Source organism: Danio aesculapii, chromosome 4 (genome assembly GCF_903798145.1).
Source record: "Danio aesculapii chromosome 4, fDanAes4.1, whole genome shotgun sequence".
Classification (NCBI taxonomy): domain Eukaryota; kingdom Metazoa; phylum Chordata; class Actinopteri; order Cypriniformes; family Danionidae; genus Danio; species Danio aesculapii.
The window spans coordinates 2,452,995-2,472,669 of record NC_079438.1 but is presented as its reverse complement, the minus strand read 5'-3'; the positions used below and the strand labels follow the sequence as shown (position 1 = coordinate 2,472,669).

Sequence of the window (19,675 nt, the reverse complement as noted above, 5' to 3'; positions counted from 1 at the left end):
GTGAGCGGGCTGACTCGGGAACAGCTTTAGTGAAATCAGATAAAGCAGGTGACTCAAAGACGGCCTCTGTTGGCACAACTTGACAGGGCAGAACTTCAGTCTTGACACCACTGGCCAGAAAGACATCAGTGAACACAACAGAAAAAAACAGACAGTTGGGAAAGATTCACTTGACTGGGTTCTGGGACCAAAGGACATGGGACTTGAAAAGGAGGGACAGTTGACTGTATGGTATGCGTCTTTCTCTTCTGTATAAGACAGCACATATAATTGCCTGTTTAGTATCTATAATCAACTTGGCTGATTTAGGCAAGGGGGCAGAAAACCCTGTTGACTTAGTGAAAGGAACAGACTCTAGGCTGGAATACAGGAATGGGTCCAACTGACTGCAGCAAAATACTTGGCTGTCTCAAAGGTATCTGGAATGCATTCAGGGGTTTCAGGAAAGACTGTAGTTGACTTGACTGGAACCGAGTGGGTAATAGGTGGCTTGGTCATCTTGGAAGTGACTGAAGCAAGGGTCAACTTCATGTAATATGTTGCATCATGACATTTCGTGACCGCAAAATCACAGGTGAGCTGATACAATTATATTTATTTACCATAAAGAGAAAGAACTCGCAAGCCTGTGAATGAAGCCTAAGTCAATGTGCTCAAGTTTTTGTTTCAACTATATGCTGTGGTTTTGCCTATGAATTTTTGCTTCATGCAATGACTGAGTAACAAAGTATGTGCATAACAGACTAATTAATCTCAGTAAGCGACAGATGTACAACGCTCTTGTGTATTCATTTACTGACAAGTCTGCTGAGGTACAGCAAACTGAAGCACTGTGTCTCTGCACAGAACAGCAGCACAGAGATATTGTATTGTATTGTATATTGATATAAGGTGCTGTGTACAAGTGCGTATGAGAAAGTATTGCACATATTTATTGCACAGTAGGGGGATATTTAACTGTTCATAAGGTAGACAGCCTGAGGAAAGAAACTTTTCCTGTGTCTGGCTGTTTTTGTGCTTGGTGCTTTGAAGCGCCAACTAGATGGTAACAGTTCGAACAGGTAGTGTGCTGGGTGTGAGGCATCCAGAGTGATTTTGCGAGCCCTTTTACTCACTCTGGAAGAGTACAGTTCTTGAAGTGTAGGAAGGGTAGTTCCAGTGATTCGTTCAGCAGTCCGGAATGACACCTAAGGTTTATCTAAAATAAGTTGCTGGGTTTTGTCAGCTTATACATTTGGTGGAATAGACAACATTAAAAGGGTCTAAATTGTTAATAGCTCAGACAGTCACAAAAACTTCCGTCAACTTAATTTAACAGCATCAGTAGAGTAATATGATCAAAACATAGTCAGTTAAATAGTCCTAAGCATTTGTTTAGTAGTTCAAGCACATAAAAAGATGAAAAGAGGTAACGTTATGCAAGTCCTGTAAGCAACAGCAGCTAAAAACATAAAGCCCATAGAAAATAGTGTGGTAAAATAAATGTTAAATAAAAACAATGCTAAAGTCAGATATTCTGCTTTGAAAATGTGTTCTGTGCCAAACGCCTGTCTTTGTTTTGGTCGCTTTAACCCGCCTAATGCCAGCTTACCCAATTATATTTCAGCACCCCGGGTTGCCTTGGGGGGAAAAGAGCATATTTTATTCATTCAGTCAGGAAAAGTATGCGACTCAAAGTATGCGTCCGCGACCAAAATGCGACCTCTGGTGGACAGTAACAGCCTTAGAAAAGAGATGCAGATTCAGAGCTCCGTTTGAGGTGGTTATCAATTAGCAAATAATATAAATAACATGAATGTAAACATTCGGTGAGCAGGTTACATGTAAGGTTACTGTAACCCCGTGTCCTAACGACATGCTACATGATGGGATTTGCAGTGATGAGTAATTGGGATTTTTGCACCAGACAAAACACAGCAGAAATTTAAATACAGCCATTAAGAAGCACAGAATAGTGCACTCACTGCACTCCAGCGAAATGGTAATGTTTATAATGTAATTAATACATATTAAACCTCTTTAACGTTACTAAACATATATGCTGAAACACTGATGTTTGTTAGAGTCACTGTTCTAGTCACTGTCACTGTTCAGCTTTTAGGCTTAATAGTCAGGCACACTCTTGTTGATGTCATCAATCTGGCAACCTGCGCTTGCGTGGAGTTGTCAGAGGAAGGCCCAAGTTAAAACGTGTTCTGAACCAGTGCAATATCTAGTTCTGGGTGTCAAACTTACATACTACACATTTAAAAGGAAGCTGATCTTAAATGTCTGTTGTTGTTTTTCCAGGTATGTGTCTACATCTATAAATGTTTATTGTGTGCTAAACATGGGATGTCGTTTCTTGGATATATGAAAGGTTGATCTCACATGTAATGTTCATGTACTGTGTGAAAAACATTACTGTTGTGATTCTGAGTATTACCGCAAATATTAATATAGCTGTTACTACATTGCAGATGCAAATTGAGAGTGGACTGCTTCAAGACTGTTTCAAGAGTTCACACTTAGCTCATGATTTATACAAAGCTTGTTTGGCATGCTGTCCCGGAAGAGAGCCCTGAGCTCGAGGGATCCTCGACTCCAGACCTCCACCCATCCTTTCGCAGGGCGAGGGGAGATTGAGCTCAGGTTGATCTCAAAACTCCCCCGCTGCTGAGGCTAAGGTAAATTTCCTGAGAGTAAGACATTAGAAAAAAGATTTAGGCTTGTTTTAATCTATAATATAGAGCACATTTGGATGGTGGGAGGAAACCGGGAAAGCCGGGGGAAACCCACGTGCAAACTGCACAGAAAAATACAAGATGGCCCAGCGAGGACCCGACGCCATTGGTATTGGAGGCCACAGTGCTAGTCACTGAGCCACCGTGCTGCCCATTCTGGATAAAGGTGGGAGGAGGGAGATTTCTTCCAGACGAAGATAGTTGTAGAAAGGAAATGAGGATATATATAAAAGTCCCTGGAAAAGAAGGCAAAGGCATTGTGCTCCAAAATCTCTAAGTACTATTCAGCATGGTGCCATCACAGAAGTGCGAGTTACCTTTGCCAAGGGCACTAACAAAAACCCCTTACCATGAGAGAACCTGGTATTTGGACTTGTTGCTGCTTACAGTTTGGATGATCCTTTTTTTGGTCCATTTTTGTCCATTTTTCTCGAAAAATACCTGAAATACTGATTCATCTGTGCACAGGACATGTTTCCACTGTGTGATGGTCCATCCCAGATGCCTCAGAGCCCAGAGAAGTCAACAGCACTTCTGGACACTGTTTTAGTGGGGTAGTTCTTTCAAACCACCTGGCTACGGGCCTGGATATGCGTATCGCTGGTCTCGAGTACATGATTTAGTAGCTATTTACCTATTGGGAAGTGGGCTAGTCATTGTTTATAAAGTTAACATTCAGTAGTCTGAATTAATTGATGTAGGCTACTACAGCAGGCCCATACCCAGGGGTTCGAAAGACCCACCCCCCTTCTGACAAAGTCCAGAATTTGGCTCCTGTATGATCTCATTTGTCTCATTTTTGACAGTAAATTGTGAAAATAATAAATAGGCTTTTAGAAGAATAACCAATAAAAAAGGCTTTTATTATTTAAATGAACAAATTCTGATTGGGGAAATGAGCTGGCCAGTTTGTTATTTGCCTATAGGCTATAGGTTTCTCATTTAAATCAAATTTTAACAGATTGAAATTTTTCAACCCAGGCTCATTTTGAAAACGTACCTCCACGGACGTTTCTGGAGACCGCGAAATTGTCCCGGCGGCACGTTTTTCAGCTGTTTGTTTTCGCGAATCCGCCAGAGGTCGCCGTGTACGCTTTTTGAGATCTCAAATTTCCCTCGCGAATGCCATTCGCGCCTGCTGTTCTCACGTAAACCCACCAGAAGCCGCTGTCGACTCACTTTTTGACAGACTTTCTGACTGACTGAGCGAACGATCGGCTGACCCACCCTCCCCCTTCCCTAAACCCAACTAATTTTATCGATTGACCCGCCTACCCGCTTCCCTAAACCCAACCAACACGTTTCAAAAGCAATCCAAAAAAATAAAAGCCCTCGTCTGATTTTTTTACCACATCCTCACCTTGCTATTCACTTGTTTGTTTTATATTTTGGATTCTGTTTTTGTCTTACCTACTTTCTGCTTTCTCTTCACTGGACTCGAACCCCCGTCTTCGTGGTCAACTCCTCTCTGCATCTCAAATCCGCCAACGTACATGGCGCGCTAACGGGACAAACTGTTTGCAGTCAGAATACCGTCCATACGGAGGTAAGCGGTCGGTCAGCTGGTAAGCACGAAAAGGAACGGCGTCACACCGCCCCCATAGCGTTCGTTTAAAAAAATGAAATGCAGCCATATGTACCTCCGCCTACGTAATTCGCTGTATCCAGAAATGTCCGCAGGGCTACGTTTTCACAATGAGCCTGTGTTAAAAATTTTTGTTGTTTGTAGACATGTGACGATAACTGTTTTCAAGGTATACCGCGATTTGGAAAGGTCAAGGTTTTAAAATCGTCAGAATTTTCTGCTGTACCGTTCCTAAGGTATGCGTACGACTTTATATTCACGTTATTATTTTGTTCGTTTTTTAGGACAAAAATATCCAAAGATGCCGTTTTAAATTGTAAAGAAACCTGTGTTTTTAAAACTAATGAAGACAGAAGAAGTCAATTATTCATTTATATTATTTAGCCTGACGTGTTTACTGCTCCTAAAATATTATGAATGTTTCTCAAAATAAAATATATTGTGTTCAAATGTTTTTTTTTTTAACCCAGAGATTTAAAAAGAGCATATTTTAGAGCAGTAATCACAATACCGCGAAACCGTGATAAAATGCAGTATTTGAATCTCGAATAACTGCAAAATGGTCCACTTTTTTTTGGGAGAAAAAAGAACCACCCATTTTAATAGGCTGGCTACTGGCCTGTACGACATAACAGCATAGGCGGAGCGTGTGTAAAGCTGGGCCAGAGACCACGGAGATAGCAGCAAAAAAAAACTGCATTGAAAACATGTAACGATGTAAGGCGGAATATGAATGTAATTTAATTTTACTGATTAAAATGGAACTGTCCAACTCCGCTCTGGTGAGCGCTGTTTTTGACTGGAGTTGGCAGCAGCTCTGAAAACGAAACGGAAAGTGCTGGCCAGCGGACTTTTCTGATTTGCTGGTCAAGGACGTAAGAAATAAAATGACAAATGAGTATTACGAGAGGGGTATAATAATATATTATTCTGGTTTAATTAGTTTTCAGTATTAAATGAAATGCATTATGGTTGTTTCATTGTAACGTAGTACTCTAGCCTAGAGTAGTAATCTTGCTTTGCATTTTAATTCTGCCGTGTTTTCTACACGGATGATGGGAAGTCAAGATTTTTAATTATGTTTTAATTAGTATTTTGAATAATATGAATCTAATTTAAACAAGCAACTACTCACGCTAGCTAATGGCTACTGGATCACCTTTACTCCGCAATGGTTTCCTCTAATTTAATTGCCGTTAAGTTTACCGCAGCCCGTAATAACGCAAATAAACTCCGATGTTGTCATATTTTCATTGTCTTTTTTGTTGTGTCTAGCTTAATAAAGAACAATAAATTCAGTATCCTAATGACGGTTTTAAAATGCTTAGTTTATTTATTGCTGAATTACAAGTTCAGTTTTCGATTGGCCTCGTGGCGAACTGAATGATTTCGGATTCTTGACACATTTTTGCAATTTATTTATTTTTGCAAAAGGGTTGGATACTTCAATATCACTAGTTAAATAAATTACTATATTACCAGAGATCATATATATAAGAAACTAGCTATTAAACACTTAGGCACTGAGGTCCACCCTATTTAGGTCCACTCATTTTCTGGCCCCTGCCTGCATATCGAATGTGACTATATTAATTGAATGATCTAATAAAATAATTTAATGTGCGTGTTAAATATAATAGACGTTTGTTGATAGACTTCTCGGTCGGTCGCATTAAAGGGCAGCGCATTTATTAGCCTTACCCTGGAGTTTGTTCACCCTCCGCCTATGCATAACAGTATAATATGCAATGCAATATGCGGTATATTAGCTCTTCGGTTTTAAAGCTTTCTTTAAAAAAATATGTTGTGCATTTATTATTATATCCTCAGTTGCCACCGCAAATTTTGAACCCCAAACTCTCACCACAAATCTTTCCCTCCCATTAGAAAATGAAATCTGATTCGCTAGACTTTGTTTTACATGTGCTGGGAAAATGTCCCACCTCTGGGATGGCGACAGTTCAGGCTTTACTGCATGCTGGAGTTAACAATATGTCATGCTAAATATTTATGTGGTAAAAACACACTTTCTTTAATCAGTGTTTGAGACTTTGAGTTTCAGAATCAGACATTTAAATCGTGCTTACACACATCAAACCCCTTCATCATTTCCACAGATAAGCGTATTGTTAGAAGTATTGAACCAACATGCAAACTTACATGCAGAAGTACAGATACTCTTGCGCAGCAGGAACACATCCCGAGCTGACTCTTTCCGTTCACTCAAACGCTTTTGCGATCCTGCAGAGATCCTGAAATATTATTGGTTCCACCGAGAGGCGTTTGTATGAATATTCATGAGATTCCTCCGACTGTGGGCGTGACCGCGAGACGTCGCGCAGGACAACTGGAAGTGAAAGTGAAAGGAAAATATCAGAGCACAAGTTTCTTAGTGGAATATTTCGACAAGAGAAAAAATATTTGAGATAAAATACGAGAGATCTCAGAAGAATACTTTAAAATGTGAAAATTCTGCCATCGTTTAGCTGACTCACCGTTTAATTGTTTTAAACCTGCTTGACTTTCTTCCCTCTGTTAATCACCAAAGAAGACATTGGAAATCCTGTAACCATTGACTTCCATAGTATTTGTTTTTCCTACGCGTTCAGCATTCTTCAAAATAACTTCTTTTGTGTTGAACAGAATAAAGAAACTCATAAAGAGAACCGGTGGGTAGTACGATCGCCTCACAGCAAGAAGGTCGCTGGTTCGAGCCTCGGCTTGGTCAGTTGGAGTTTCTGTGTGGAGTTTGCATGTTCTCCCCATGTTCTTCGGGTGCTCCGGTTTCCCCCACAGGCCAAACACATGCGCTATAGGGGAATTGGATACGCTAAATTGTCCGTAGTGTATGGGTGTGTATGGATGATTCCCATGGGTTGGTGCTGGAAGGGCATCCGCTGTGTAAAACATATGCTAGATAAGTTGGCGGTTCATTCCACTGTGGCGACCCCTGATTAATAAAGGAACTAAGCTGAAAATGAATGAGAAAGATCTCAAAGGTTTACGCTTACAAAATTTATATTTGTGTATCAAATATCTATGAATGAATGATGTTTACACCCTCTCACATGCGCTCAGATCCTCACCTTCAGTTTCTCTTGTGGTGCCACAAACTTGACTAACTACCAGTGGAGCCAGATATCTTTCACACATTTAAAAAACGTCTTGTTTTTCCGACTATGGAAGACAATGGTTACAGGTTTTCAGCTTTCTTCATATCCTTTTGTTGTTGTTGTTGTGACAATAGGAACTAATAATATCTGGGTTGTGGGAGAGGGAACCTGTTTGAGTGTTGCACTGTCAATGTTGTGAGTGACAGAGAAGTTTTTTGGATTAAACTGAGTTAGACAGTTATCATGGTCTCAGTGAGTCTCTTTACTGGTGAAGAAAGTAATCTTTAAACATGGTGGAGATTACTTTCTTCACCAGTAAAGAGACTCACTGAGACCATGATAACTGTCTAACTCAGTTTAATCCAAAAAAACTTCTCTGTCACTCACAACATTGACAGTGCAACACTCAAACAGGTTCCCTCTCCCACAACACAGATATTATTAGTTCCTATTGTCACAGTTGTTGTTGTTGTTGTTGTTTTAAGCAGAATAAAAACGTTCCTATTGTGGGTGAACTTTTCCCTTTGAGACACATCTTTTTATTCAGGCTTTGTATGTTTTACTGAGTCTTTCCTGCTGTTTATTTGTGTATGCTTAGTATTTATTGCATGCTTTTGACTCGTTCATTCATTTTCTTTTTGGCTTAGTCCCTTTATTCATCTGCAGTCGCCACTGCGGAATGAACCACCAACTTATCCAGCATATGTTTTACACAGCGGATGCCCTTCCAGCCACAACATAACACAGGGAAACACCCATACACTCTCATTCACACACATACACTACGGACAATTTAGCTTACCCAATCCCCCTATAGCGCATGTCTTTGGACTTGTGGAGGAAACCGGAGCACCCGGAGGAAACCCACGCCAACACGGTTTGCCTATGAGGTGAAATGTTGTTCTAAAGGCTGCCATTTATAACAATAATAACAATTATTATTATTATTATTAACAATGATATTTATTGAATGTAGACTGAACGTCGAGAGGCAGAAAGTACTCTTCTAATGAAAGTGTTTGTCCTCGAGTGAGCAGCAGGTGCCGCTAGTGCACTGTTCACCGCGCTTGACCACATAAACAAATAGAAACGTCATCAGGCTGCGCTGCATTCTGCTGAGATCGCTAATGATCGACGAAGAAAGGAGGAAAGGTTTGTTCTTGAACATTTATCTTGTTTATAACTATGCCAATCTTAGTCTTTTCGATTCAAATTTAATCATTATACATTATAAAGCGTTATACATTAAATAAAATTTACATGAAACAATTGTTGTACATTATTACTGTAGTAAACGCGTCTGCATTGCATTAACAACGAGAGTGCGTCGAGTTTAGCTTTTTATATTGTCCGTTTGGTTACACATTGTTAAATAACACCTAGTGAAACTGTTGACCTGCTGGTTAAATTACTGAAACGTTATATAAATAACGAGAACCCTACTGCAAAAACAGCTCAAACCAGCCTAAGCTGGTTGGCTGGTTTCAGAAGGGTTTTGACCAGTGGTGTAGTCCAAAAAAAAAAGGTGGTGTACTATTACCCCCGACCCAAATTTTAAATGTAAGTAGGCAAAGAAACTACGAAAGACTACGAAAGATTTCTTTGATTCATTAGATATATATATATAGATAGATAGATAGATAGACAGACAAACTGGTTTGAAACAAGTAAAGGTTGAGTTACAACAATTTAGTTGACCTTTAATAGTACCTTTAAAATAAACTCAATAGGGCCTGTGCAGACATGGAAAGGCAGCTTTTTAGCTTACTTTCTTTACTGGCTTATTACTTTACGTTTGATAGGTTCCTTTAAACATCAATCAGCCATTATGTTTAATTGTTACATTGTTTTTATTTATTTTTTTAGGGCGGATCAGTATCAGATTCTTTTGGATTAAACAAAGAAAAATGTGTTACATAAGAAAAATGTGTTTATATATATATATGTATATATAATTTTTTTAAAGTAAGAATTTAAAATAATACACTTAAAAATGTTTGACTGATATGGTAGGGTTGTATACTAAACTAGCAGTATTCCACTGTATCGTATAGCCATTTGAGTTCTGATTAGGCTCAACATACCCGTTTACTGTAGTACAAATCATTTTCTATATTCAATTATTTTTTTTCCATGTATTAAATAAATAAAACTGTCACATTTTAAAATCAAAATGGCATAAATATGAACATATAAAAATGTACGGGCTATTTTACATAATTCATTATCATAATAAGAAAAAAAACGAAACAACACGTGATGTTTCACTCTGATGTGCAGTTGAAATGAGTACATTCCCAGAGTGGTTCTGTCACTCTGTTTAATCCTGTGCATGAATGTATGCTATAGTTAATGCCACGTGCACTGTAATGTGTTTTAATTTCATAGTTAATTTTGAAATAAACATAGCGAAATGTTCGTTAAGAGCTGCATGTCGCTGGAGGAAACAGCTGTGATGAGGAGAGCGCCGGGAACAGTAGATGGGAAACCCGATTGCTCCTCCATGACATTGGGGTACAAATGATACAAGTGTTTCTGTAGAACTGCAAATATGCAGATTTCAGAACACACCTTCTGCTCTCGCTCTGCACCGCTGTGGTTGGTTGGCTGATTAAACGTAAAACGGGCTGAAAATGGAGCGGCGGAAGTCTGCCGCCGTTTTCATTTCAAAATGAAAGGGGACTAAGGCGAGCATTTGGTGGTGTACAGTTCATGAGCTAAATCGCAAAACTTTTAAGGGGGCTGAATAGTAATATAGGAGGGCTAAAGCGACGCCCATGCTGTTTCTTAAATTTACCTGAACGTTTGAGCGAGACATCATTCGGTTGACTTGTCGTGGTCTTCGAAAAACTCACGAAATTTTTTCACAGCTGCTGCGCTCGTCAGAGGGCAGAGATTGGCGCAAGTTAAACATAAATGCACCAATTGCAACAAATTGAAGCTACGGTCACACCAGGCTTTGTGTGTGCGAAATTCTGCCGTGCGGCGCTGCGAAAAGGGGCGGGATTAAACAAGATGATTAGACATTAAAAAAAGCAAGCGATCGTTCCATGCTTTAAATTTCTGTCCAGAGAGGTCATGTTTTGATCCTCGATTGGTTTCACGCAGTCAAATGATGCGATTTTGCAGGTCAGAGTTCACCAAGCTTGAACTTTGCACTGCTGCAACCTGCGAAACTCGACGCATGACCCTGCGTTTCCGGTCTGATGCATTCGCGTGCGTATGAATGGAAGTCTATGGAAGGAAAAGTCAAGTGTGACCACACCTTAAGATGCGAGTATGATTTGGTATACAGTTAGAGGGGACGTGAATACACATAAATATGGGAAGTTTAATCAGAAAAACAAGTGAGTATACCGAGGGTATACGCAATTATTGATCCTCAGAAGTGGTAATACGCAAACAGTTCGTGGAAAAAAGTAAGTATACTTAGTATACGTTCGTATAGCAAGGACTACACCACTGGTTTTGATCATTTCCAGCCTGGTCTCAGCTGGTCAGGCTGGAAAATGACCAGCTAAAACCAACTTGACCAGCCTGGCTTAAGCTTGATATAGCTGGTTTTGGCTGGGCTCCCAGCCTGGCTAGGCCGGTCAAGCTGGTCATTTTCCAGCTTGACCAGCTAAGACCAGGCTGGAAACCAGCCTGGAAGTGGTCAAAACCCCTCTAAAACCAGCCTGGTTTACCAGCCAACCAGCCGAGGCTGGTTTAAGCAGTTTTTTCAGTAGAGTTAACAACAAACAAACATGTATTTTTACAAACCTTTTGCAATAACCTTTTGTCATAAAGATCTTTTATACATACAGTTGTGTACAGAGTCTACATTAATCTATGGCCGAGATACATTTCAAAACATCCTTAAATTAAATAAAAAAGCAATGTAATTATTAATTAAAATAAAACTTTGATATACAGTAGGAAATTTGCGAAATATCTTCATGTACATTGCCAAATTAAATCCTATTGTACAGGGACTGAGGTAAAGTTGGTTTCACTGTTCATTCATTTTAGAACAGTAAGAACTTGCGATGCTCTACTTTGAACGTTTGGTGTTATAGCATGTAAAATAACTTCAAAACAACATTAGCACTATTTAATCGACGGTGAACAGTGTTGTACTTTGATTGTCTTCGGCAGCTAATATGATTTCACTATTTAGAATTGGTAGAATACTGAAATTATATTAGGAAGGTTAATGTGCTAATATAAAACCAGCTTCTCCTCAATTCTATAGGGGTAGAATCACATTTCACATGTAAAGATGATATAATACATACATGAATGCATATAAATGTTCATACTTTAAAAAAAAATCATAATATTAACATTTTCAAGGATTTAATATGCTGATGATCGTTAAACACGTCATAGCAGTCATGTGAAAAGAGTCCATTAGTAGATCATCCATAATTTTTAGCAATAATAAACGAAAAGTTTCACATGAGAGCCTTTTTACAAATGAATCCGCTTCATACACCAGTTTATTCACCAATCAGATGTTTAGAAGTAATGTAGTCTTTACATTTCATTATTATTGTTTACATTTCCTTATTATTCTTCTTCCAATAAGGTCCTTTTATTGCAACTGGTCTCAAAACATAGGTCTCAAACTGGATTCCTGGAGGGCCGCAGCTCTGCACAGTTTTGCTTTAACCTTAATCAAACACAGCTGACCCAACTAATCAAGGTGATTATAATCGCAGGTGTGAGTCGGAGGTGGTCGGAGCTAAACTATGCAGAGCTGCGGCCCTCCAGGAATTGAGTTTGAGACCACTGGCTTAAATAAAGTCTTACAGAAGCAAAGTTTATTCGCCTTTTTTTAAATGTGCGTTACTTAAACCCGCAGAGAAAAACTCCTGCTGAAGCGACTGATCTCCACACTCTTATAAACATGGCGTTTATTAAAGAGGAGAGTGAAGACCTGAAGATTGAAGACACATTCAGAGTCAAATATGAAGATTCGCAGGAGCAAACAGGTTGGTTTTCGCTTTGAAAGTTTTTTTCAAAATGGTTTTTTCCATCATAAAAACAAAGCAATGAAATAGTAGTTTTATATTTGTCACCAAAATAATAACTAGATATTAAAGTTTGAGGACAAACTTTATGGTGGCTTGAAAAGTTTGAAGTCGTTTTAAAGTGTAAATAACTGAAGCAGTTTTTATGAAGTTTGAAACAGTCGGCATAGATAAGTACATATACGTTAGCATGTTTCTAGGTTGTTGCTAGGCGGTTGCTAAAGTATTCTGAGTGGTTGCTAGGCAGTTGCTAACATAAATTAGCATGATTCTAGCATTAATTAGCATGTTACTAGCATGTTTCTAGCATGAATTAGCATGTTACTAGCATGATTCTAGCATGAATTAGCAAGTAACTAGCATGATTCTAACATGAATTAGCATGTAACTAGCATGATTCTAGCATGAATTAGCATGTAACTAGCATGATTATAGCATGGATTAGCATGTTTCTAGCATGAATTAGCATGTTGTTAGCATGATTCTAACATGAATTAGCATGTTTCTAGCATAATTCTAGCATGAATTAGCATGTTACTAGCACGAATTAGCATGTTATTATCATGATCCTAGCATGAATTAGCATGTTACTAGCATGATTCTAGCATGAATTAGCATGTTTCTAGCATGAATTAGCATGATTCTAGCATGAATTAGCATGTTACTAGCATGATTTTAGCATGAATTAGCATGTTGTTAGCGTGATTCTAGCATGAATTAGCATGTTGTTAGCATGATTCTAGTATGAATTAGCATGTTACCAGCATGTTACTAGCATGAATTAGCAGGTTACTAGCATGAATTAGCATGTAATTAGCATGATATTAGCATGAATTAGCATGTAACTAGCATGATATTAGTATGATACTAACATGATTCTAGCATGAATTAGCATGTTGTTAGCATGAATTAGCATGTTACTAGCATGACTAGCATGTCACTATCGTGTTGCTAGCACCTTTCTAGCAAGATTAGCATGTCAGTAGGAAGTTTAAACTGTTAGCATGTGTTAGAATAGCTAGTCACAGTCTCTGGGACAGTTGCTAGGGTGCTGAAATTGGTTGCTAGGGAGTGGCTAGTAAGTTTTAAGGTAATCAGTGATTAGCTGCTGGCTAGACTGAGTTGAATGAGGCCAGACTCTAGTCTGTAGGACAGTCTGATGCAGAGTTATGAGCTCACAAAGGTTGATCCAATGTTAAGTCAATGACAGTCTTTTACAATGGAAGTCTATGGGACAGTTGCTAGGGTGCTGTAAGTGGTTGCTAGGGAGTGGCTAGTAAGTTAAGAAGTCATCAGTTATTGGCTGCTGGCTAGACTGAGTTAAATGAGTCCAGTTAGAAGTCTGTAGGACAGTCTGATGCAGAGTTATGAGCTCACAAAGTTTGACCCAATGTTAAGTCAATGGGACTTTTGGGATTTTTCTGGGTCGTTTTTCGGAAAACCCAAAGTCGGATCAGTTAGAAAAGATATAGCAACCCGAGTCAGACCAGTTTGAAGGTTTGACGAAAGTTTGAAGTATGTAGCTTGAAAGGCCTCGGAGGAGATACACTTAGAAATTAGTCTCAGAAGAAGAAGAAGAAGAAGAAGAAGAAGAAGTTTTGACAGATAACAATATGCTGGCTTTTCAAGCCACCATAATTAATATCAAGTTAAGTTCTTATTTCTGGTTTAATTTGCATTAAATCTTCTGCAATCCGAAAATATACTAAACTGGCAGATTTATAAAATAATAAATAACTAATTTCAGAGAAATGTTGCTACTTTAATGCGCTTTCTCAGATTTTATGATACACTTCTGATACAAAAACGACCTAGATATTAGCAGCTTTTTATTTTCAGTAGATATTAGTGCATGATGTAACTACAGAAGAGCCCAAGCTTTGAATAGGGAAATAATTAAAAACGTTTTGGTCATTTTTGAGCAAGATGATGGCCTAATAATCCGATTTAATAATCTATGCTAAACTAAAATTGCTCCCACCTGACCCAGAGATAAAAATTTGAAGTGTTTAAGTGTTAATAAAGCAGGCTTTTTCAGGTGTTTCCTGAAAATAACCTGCTGTTCGCATAGTTTGTTAGTAATTACACCAGGGGCCTGTTCCATAAAGCAAGCTTAGAGAAAAAGCCAGGCTTATTTTGGTAAGTCAGGTTTATTAATGGCGGATTCTGTTTCATAAATCAAATTTACGATAGTTCAAACTCTGGAACATATGCTGGGAAACTAGCCTGGTCCGGGGCGGGTTAACTCTCAGGCTAAGTCTTAAGTTCATGCTTAAAAAGTAATGTTAATATTCACCTGCTGTAATTTGATGCTATTTTAATTCACTCAACAAGTTATTAACCAAACAAATACAAGCTACAACATTTCAACTTATTTCTTTAATATATTTTTAATGTTACTGTTGATTTGTGAGGGGTGTGTTTGGACATCGACACAAATCTAATATTTCTGCTTCCGTACACCAATACACACGTGCTTTACCTGCAGACTGTCAATTTGAGGGTGTTTACATCCAAATCAGGTAAATAGGGTAGGAATTACAACAGTTTGCATGAGTGCTTCCCACTTGTTAAGGGTCCAAAAGTAATTGGACTACTGGCTTCTAAGCTGTTCCATAGCCAGGTGTGTTATTCCTCATTATCACAATTACAATGAGCAGATAAAAGTTCGTTTCAAATTTGCTATTTGCATAGATTATATAGAATTTGCATAGAATGTGCTAGATCAGGGGTCACCAATCTCGGTCCTGTAGGGCCGGTGTCCCTGCAGGGTTTAGCTCCAACTTGCCTCAACACACCTGCCTGATTGTTTCAAGAATACCTAGTAAGACCTTGATTAGCTTGTTCAGGTGTGTTTGATTAGGGTTGGAGCTAAAATTTGCAGGACACCGGCCCTCCAGGAACAAGTTTGGTGACCCCTGTGCTAGATTATTTAAACTGAACTCAGATTAGGTAGATCAAATGATCTTCAACTTGCTGTTATGGAACCAATTTAAGCGTGGACGTTTAGTTCGGCTCATTGAACTCAGGTTTTTGACTTTAATCCCAGCTTTTCTAAACGACTTTTATGAAACAGCCCCCAGAGTATAATATTAAAGATGATTGATAAAGCAGAGCACAGGAACATAACCCTGAAGTAGAGGATTCGGGTAAATTGGTGCAGAGCTAGCAGTTGTTTTGTAGGCGAGTGAAAGCTCCTTGAATTTTATTTGAGCTGTGAATGGTGTTGATATAAAGGCCTAGAGAACAATGTAGGACAAGTAGTTAAGCAGTATGAAGAATATAATCTGGTGTTGTATAGAGCGAATATACATAAGCGGGAAGTTGCAACAATGTGGTCTCCTGGAACCACTCTTTTATTTTTGACTGTCCTGGAAGACAGGTGTGTTTGATCAAGGTTGCAGCAGAACTCTCCTGCTGCATTCACACCAGACGCGGAAGAAGCGTCAAGCGTGAGTGATTTACATGTTAAGTCAATGCAAAGACTCGAATAGGCGTCCTGCAGCGTGATACGAATTGAGCGTTTTGCACGTTTAATGCACGAACCACTCAAAATCCTCGAGTTCAAAAATCTGAACTTCAGCAGACATTCGCGCAGAGTTAACCAATCAGGAGCTTGCTCTTGTGGGGGTGTGATTATGACGTAGCGCCTGTTGTTGGTGTACTGGGGAAAATCCTCCTGCCTACACCGACAACAGTTCATCAAACTGGGCTCGGCTCAGTCAGAAGCACTGCTGAAAGCTTCCATCATCCAGGTATTGTTTCTGGAGAAATTTATGAGTCATAAACCTCTGAAAGGATCTAGTGGACTCTGCTCCAAACGAATCGATGCTGTTTTTCAGCCTTCATAAAGCACATAAACAGTTATTTTCTCAATAAAGTCCATGTTAGCCTTTTAGCAACGAAGCTAGAGTCACCGGGCAGACAGAAGTCCTACCCATGACGTGAATCACATCTGTTCTGAAGTAAATTTGACGCGCAAATGAAGCAAGTAAACAAAATGTTCGTGCATTTATGTACACGTGATTTATCTGCGCATTTCGCATCTGGTGTGAACACAGCATCCAGGAAGGGAGATCTCCTGGTAAAGGATTGAGCACCCCTGCTCTAAATGTTTTGATGTTTGTTGCTATATGTCTGTAATTTGGGCTAATCTTTAACGTTGTCTTTTTTGCTTTAGATCCGATAATGCTGAAGGAGGAGAATCAAGATTTGAATGATTTGAATACTGAAGATCTGCACAGAAATCATTTCATGACTGGAGAGGGATCTTTTAGATGCCCACAAACAGAAAATTCTTCCTCACAAACAACAAACAAATGTTATGAGTGTGAAAAAGGGTTCGAACATAAAAAGAACTTTAAACAGCACATGCTAACGCACTTTATAGATGGCTGTTTTATATGCCAGAAGTGTGGAAGGAGATGCAAAAACTGGAGAACCTTTGAGAAACACATCAAAGTTCACACTGGAGAAAAACCTTTCAGCTGCCAACAGTGTCCAAAGACTTTTGCTCGAAAGGATAAACTCAAACTCCACATGAGAGTTCACACCGGAGAGAAACCCTTCACATGCCAAGAGTGTGGAAAAAGTTTTGCTCAAAAAGGATACCTCAAAATCCACATGAGATTTCACTCCGGAGAGAAGCCTTTCACCTGCCCAGAGTGTGGGAAGAGCTTCATTCAACAAGGAGACCTAACAGTCCACATGAGGATTCACACTGGAGAAAAGCCTTACACTTGCCAACAGTGCGGGAAGGGTTTTTCTCACACTTTAAGCCTTAATATCCACATGAGAGTTCACACCGGAGAAAAGCCTTTTACATGTCAACAGTGTGGGAAGAGTTTTAGTCAGCTAGTGGGCCTTAAATTCCACATGAGAATTCACACTGGAGAAAAACCCTTCAGCTGCCAGCAGTGTGGAAAGAGTTTCAGAGTAAAGACGAACCTTACAGCGCACATGATCGTTCACACTGGAGAAAAGACTTTCACCTGCCAGGAGTGTGGTGCGAGTTTCAGAGTTCGAAAGAAACTGTCTTCTCACATGAGAGTTCACGGGTTGTCAGAGTAAGAAGTCTGAAGAGACTTTTGCAAATTCATTCATTCAGCAGCTCTGAGTGTAGTAAGAGGATTAAAAACAAGTGATTTCCAAACTCACTTGTGCCCAAACTCTCATGGTAATAGGGTCCTTGAAAACACGTTCAACAAATTTTCGTCCACAGAAAGCCTTACTTATTTTTCCTGTCCAAATATGCACACTTGTGGTCTTGGCCACCTGAGTGGAACTCCATTTCCCACAATCTCCTGCTCTGATTACTCACTCGCCTGTTCCCCATTGTCTGGACTATTTAAGCCACACTGGAGCTCCCGCTCATTGCGAAGTCTAGTTTTTCCTGGCTGACATCACCAAGGGTTTTCCTACTTTGGATCTCTGTGTTTGACTCTAGACTGCTCTCTTGTTCTGTGATTGTTTATGCTGCATGCCCTTGACCGCCTGCTTTGATATATGGGCTGTTTCTCAATATGCGATCTTCAGCGGTCTTGCGTCCTCGTGTTCTCTAACGCCATCATCAGCTGCCAAAGTTCAGTTCCAATACTCAAGACCGCAAGAACGGAGGACGCGTGAAACTTCCCGGATGTGATCTTGATGTCGAGGATGCAACGATGCAGACTTGAGCGCCGATCTTGCTCTAGAAGTCCCAGAAGTCATTGCGACTGGAGTTCAGAGATATCACTTATTTACCTCAGGAGTTTCCCTAAATGAAACGGTAAAAGTAAACATTACCATGGACATCTTAATAAAGGGATAAACACATTAAGGGTGTTTGTTTGCTGAAATTCATTTTATTTATGTTGTGCAATGTTTATTTATAATGTTTTTATGCATAGTATATATTTTGAAAGGGGAAAAACAATAAATCGTATGAATGTTGTAATGTTTAAATAATTTTCTATTAAAAAACACGTGAAGGTCACGTGACCATCAGGAAGAACGCAGCATCTCATTCCTCACTGGACGCGTTCTCTGTTCTCGCGGCTTCCCGAGTTCCTTCTTTCGAGGACACCTGGCAAGACCGGTCTCCACAAGAACGCAAGTCCGTTCTCTGCGTTCTTGGAATTGAGAAACAGCCCCAGTTTTCTCTCTATGGCTGTATCCGAGATCGCCTCTTATACACTAATGAATTGTCAATCATACTGAATGAATCATAACGAACTAATGAATCATGCACTAGTGAATGGGAACACTGAGAACATTAATGTCGATTGTGTTTGCTGTTTGATGAAAATAAAATAACGTTGGCCGTGTTTGTGATGGTTATTTGAAATGAAACAAAGTGTTTAGATTTCTTTTATGCAGTGTTGAGCAGTAGCATCGCTACAAGTAGTGACACTACTAGCTTAACTACGTTTCTCAGTAGCGTGTCAGTAGTGTCGCTACTTTCTAAATCAAATAGCTTTTTAGTAGCGAAGCTATTATTTTAAGCAAGTAGCGCATTAGCGTCCACACAAGCTAGATTTACCGATCGCGGATCATTAAGTGACGGCACCGACATTCACGGAGCTGTGAAACCGGTGTCTAGTCGATGAAAGTAAATCCATAAGATGGCGAGAATGACGATTTCTTCCTGTTTTACGGTGGTCGACAACAAACATTCTGGTGCATTACTGCCACTTCTTGCTCCGGTCAGTGACGTCGCCAAACAATTAGGCTAAAGCGTGGTTTATACTTTTGCGTTGAGTAATCGGCGTGACCCTTTTGGCGCCTGTCTTGCGCGTAGCAATGCATTTATTCTTCTGCGCACTGTTTGTGTTGCTCTGCAATAACACCTCCAAACGCTAGCTGGCAGTAGGTGTTTATGTTCCTCTGTGTCGAGTTTCTTTGCTGGTGTTTTGTTTTTCTGGATGCTACCTCAACGTACAAGTGGCTCAAACTCACTCATTTTGAGGCGGAAACTGGCGGCCGTGCAACAACTTTAATTATAAGGTAAACACCAAACAAACCTTTCCATCTGGACCTCCTTCACACTTGTAAACACTCGCTCCAACAAGTTCGCGCAGCTTTCGGTCCCACCCATACATGTCAGCGCTACCTAGCCAACCAATCACAGAGCTTGCGATACGCATTGTTGCGACGTGTAACAATTTTTGAGAGGTGCACGTCAGCGACGGCCACGATGATGGCTATGCGTCCTGCGTCGGAGCATACGCGTGCGCTTGACGCATAAGTATAAATCAGCTT

At 39.7% G+C, this 19,675-nt stretch overlaps 1 protein-coding gene across 1 annotated transcript; it reads left to right on the top strand.

Moving 5' to 3' along the window:
• Positions 1-8,514: 8,514 nt before the first annotated feature.
• Positions 8,515-18,741, top strand: LOC130222785 (gastrula zinc finger protein XlCGF8.2DB-like). The gene is made up of 3 exons (XM_056455333.1): positions 8,515-8,573; positions 12,268-12,397; positions 16,617-18,741. The coding sequence occupies exons 2-3, from the start codon at positions 12,313-12,315 to the stop codon at positions 17,504-17,506; spliced, it is 975 nt and encodes a 324-aa protein (XP_056311308.1). The 5' UTR covers positions 8,515-8,573; positions 12,268-12,312; the 3' UTR covers positions 17,507-18,741.
• The last annotated feature ends 934 nt before the right edge of the window (positions 18,742-19,675 follow it).

Excerpts from the sequence above, each read along its gene's own strand:
- LOC130222785 (XM_056455333.1), top strand. The coding sequence starts at position 12,313 with ATGGCGTTTATTAAAGAGGAGAGTGAAGACCTGAAGATTGAAGACACA. Across the intron at positions 12,398-16,616 it reads AGATTCGCAGGAGCAAACAG|ATCCGATAATGCTGAAGGAG; the intron begins GTTGGTTTTCGC and ends TTTTTGCTTTAG.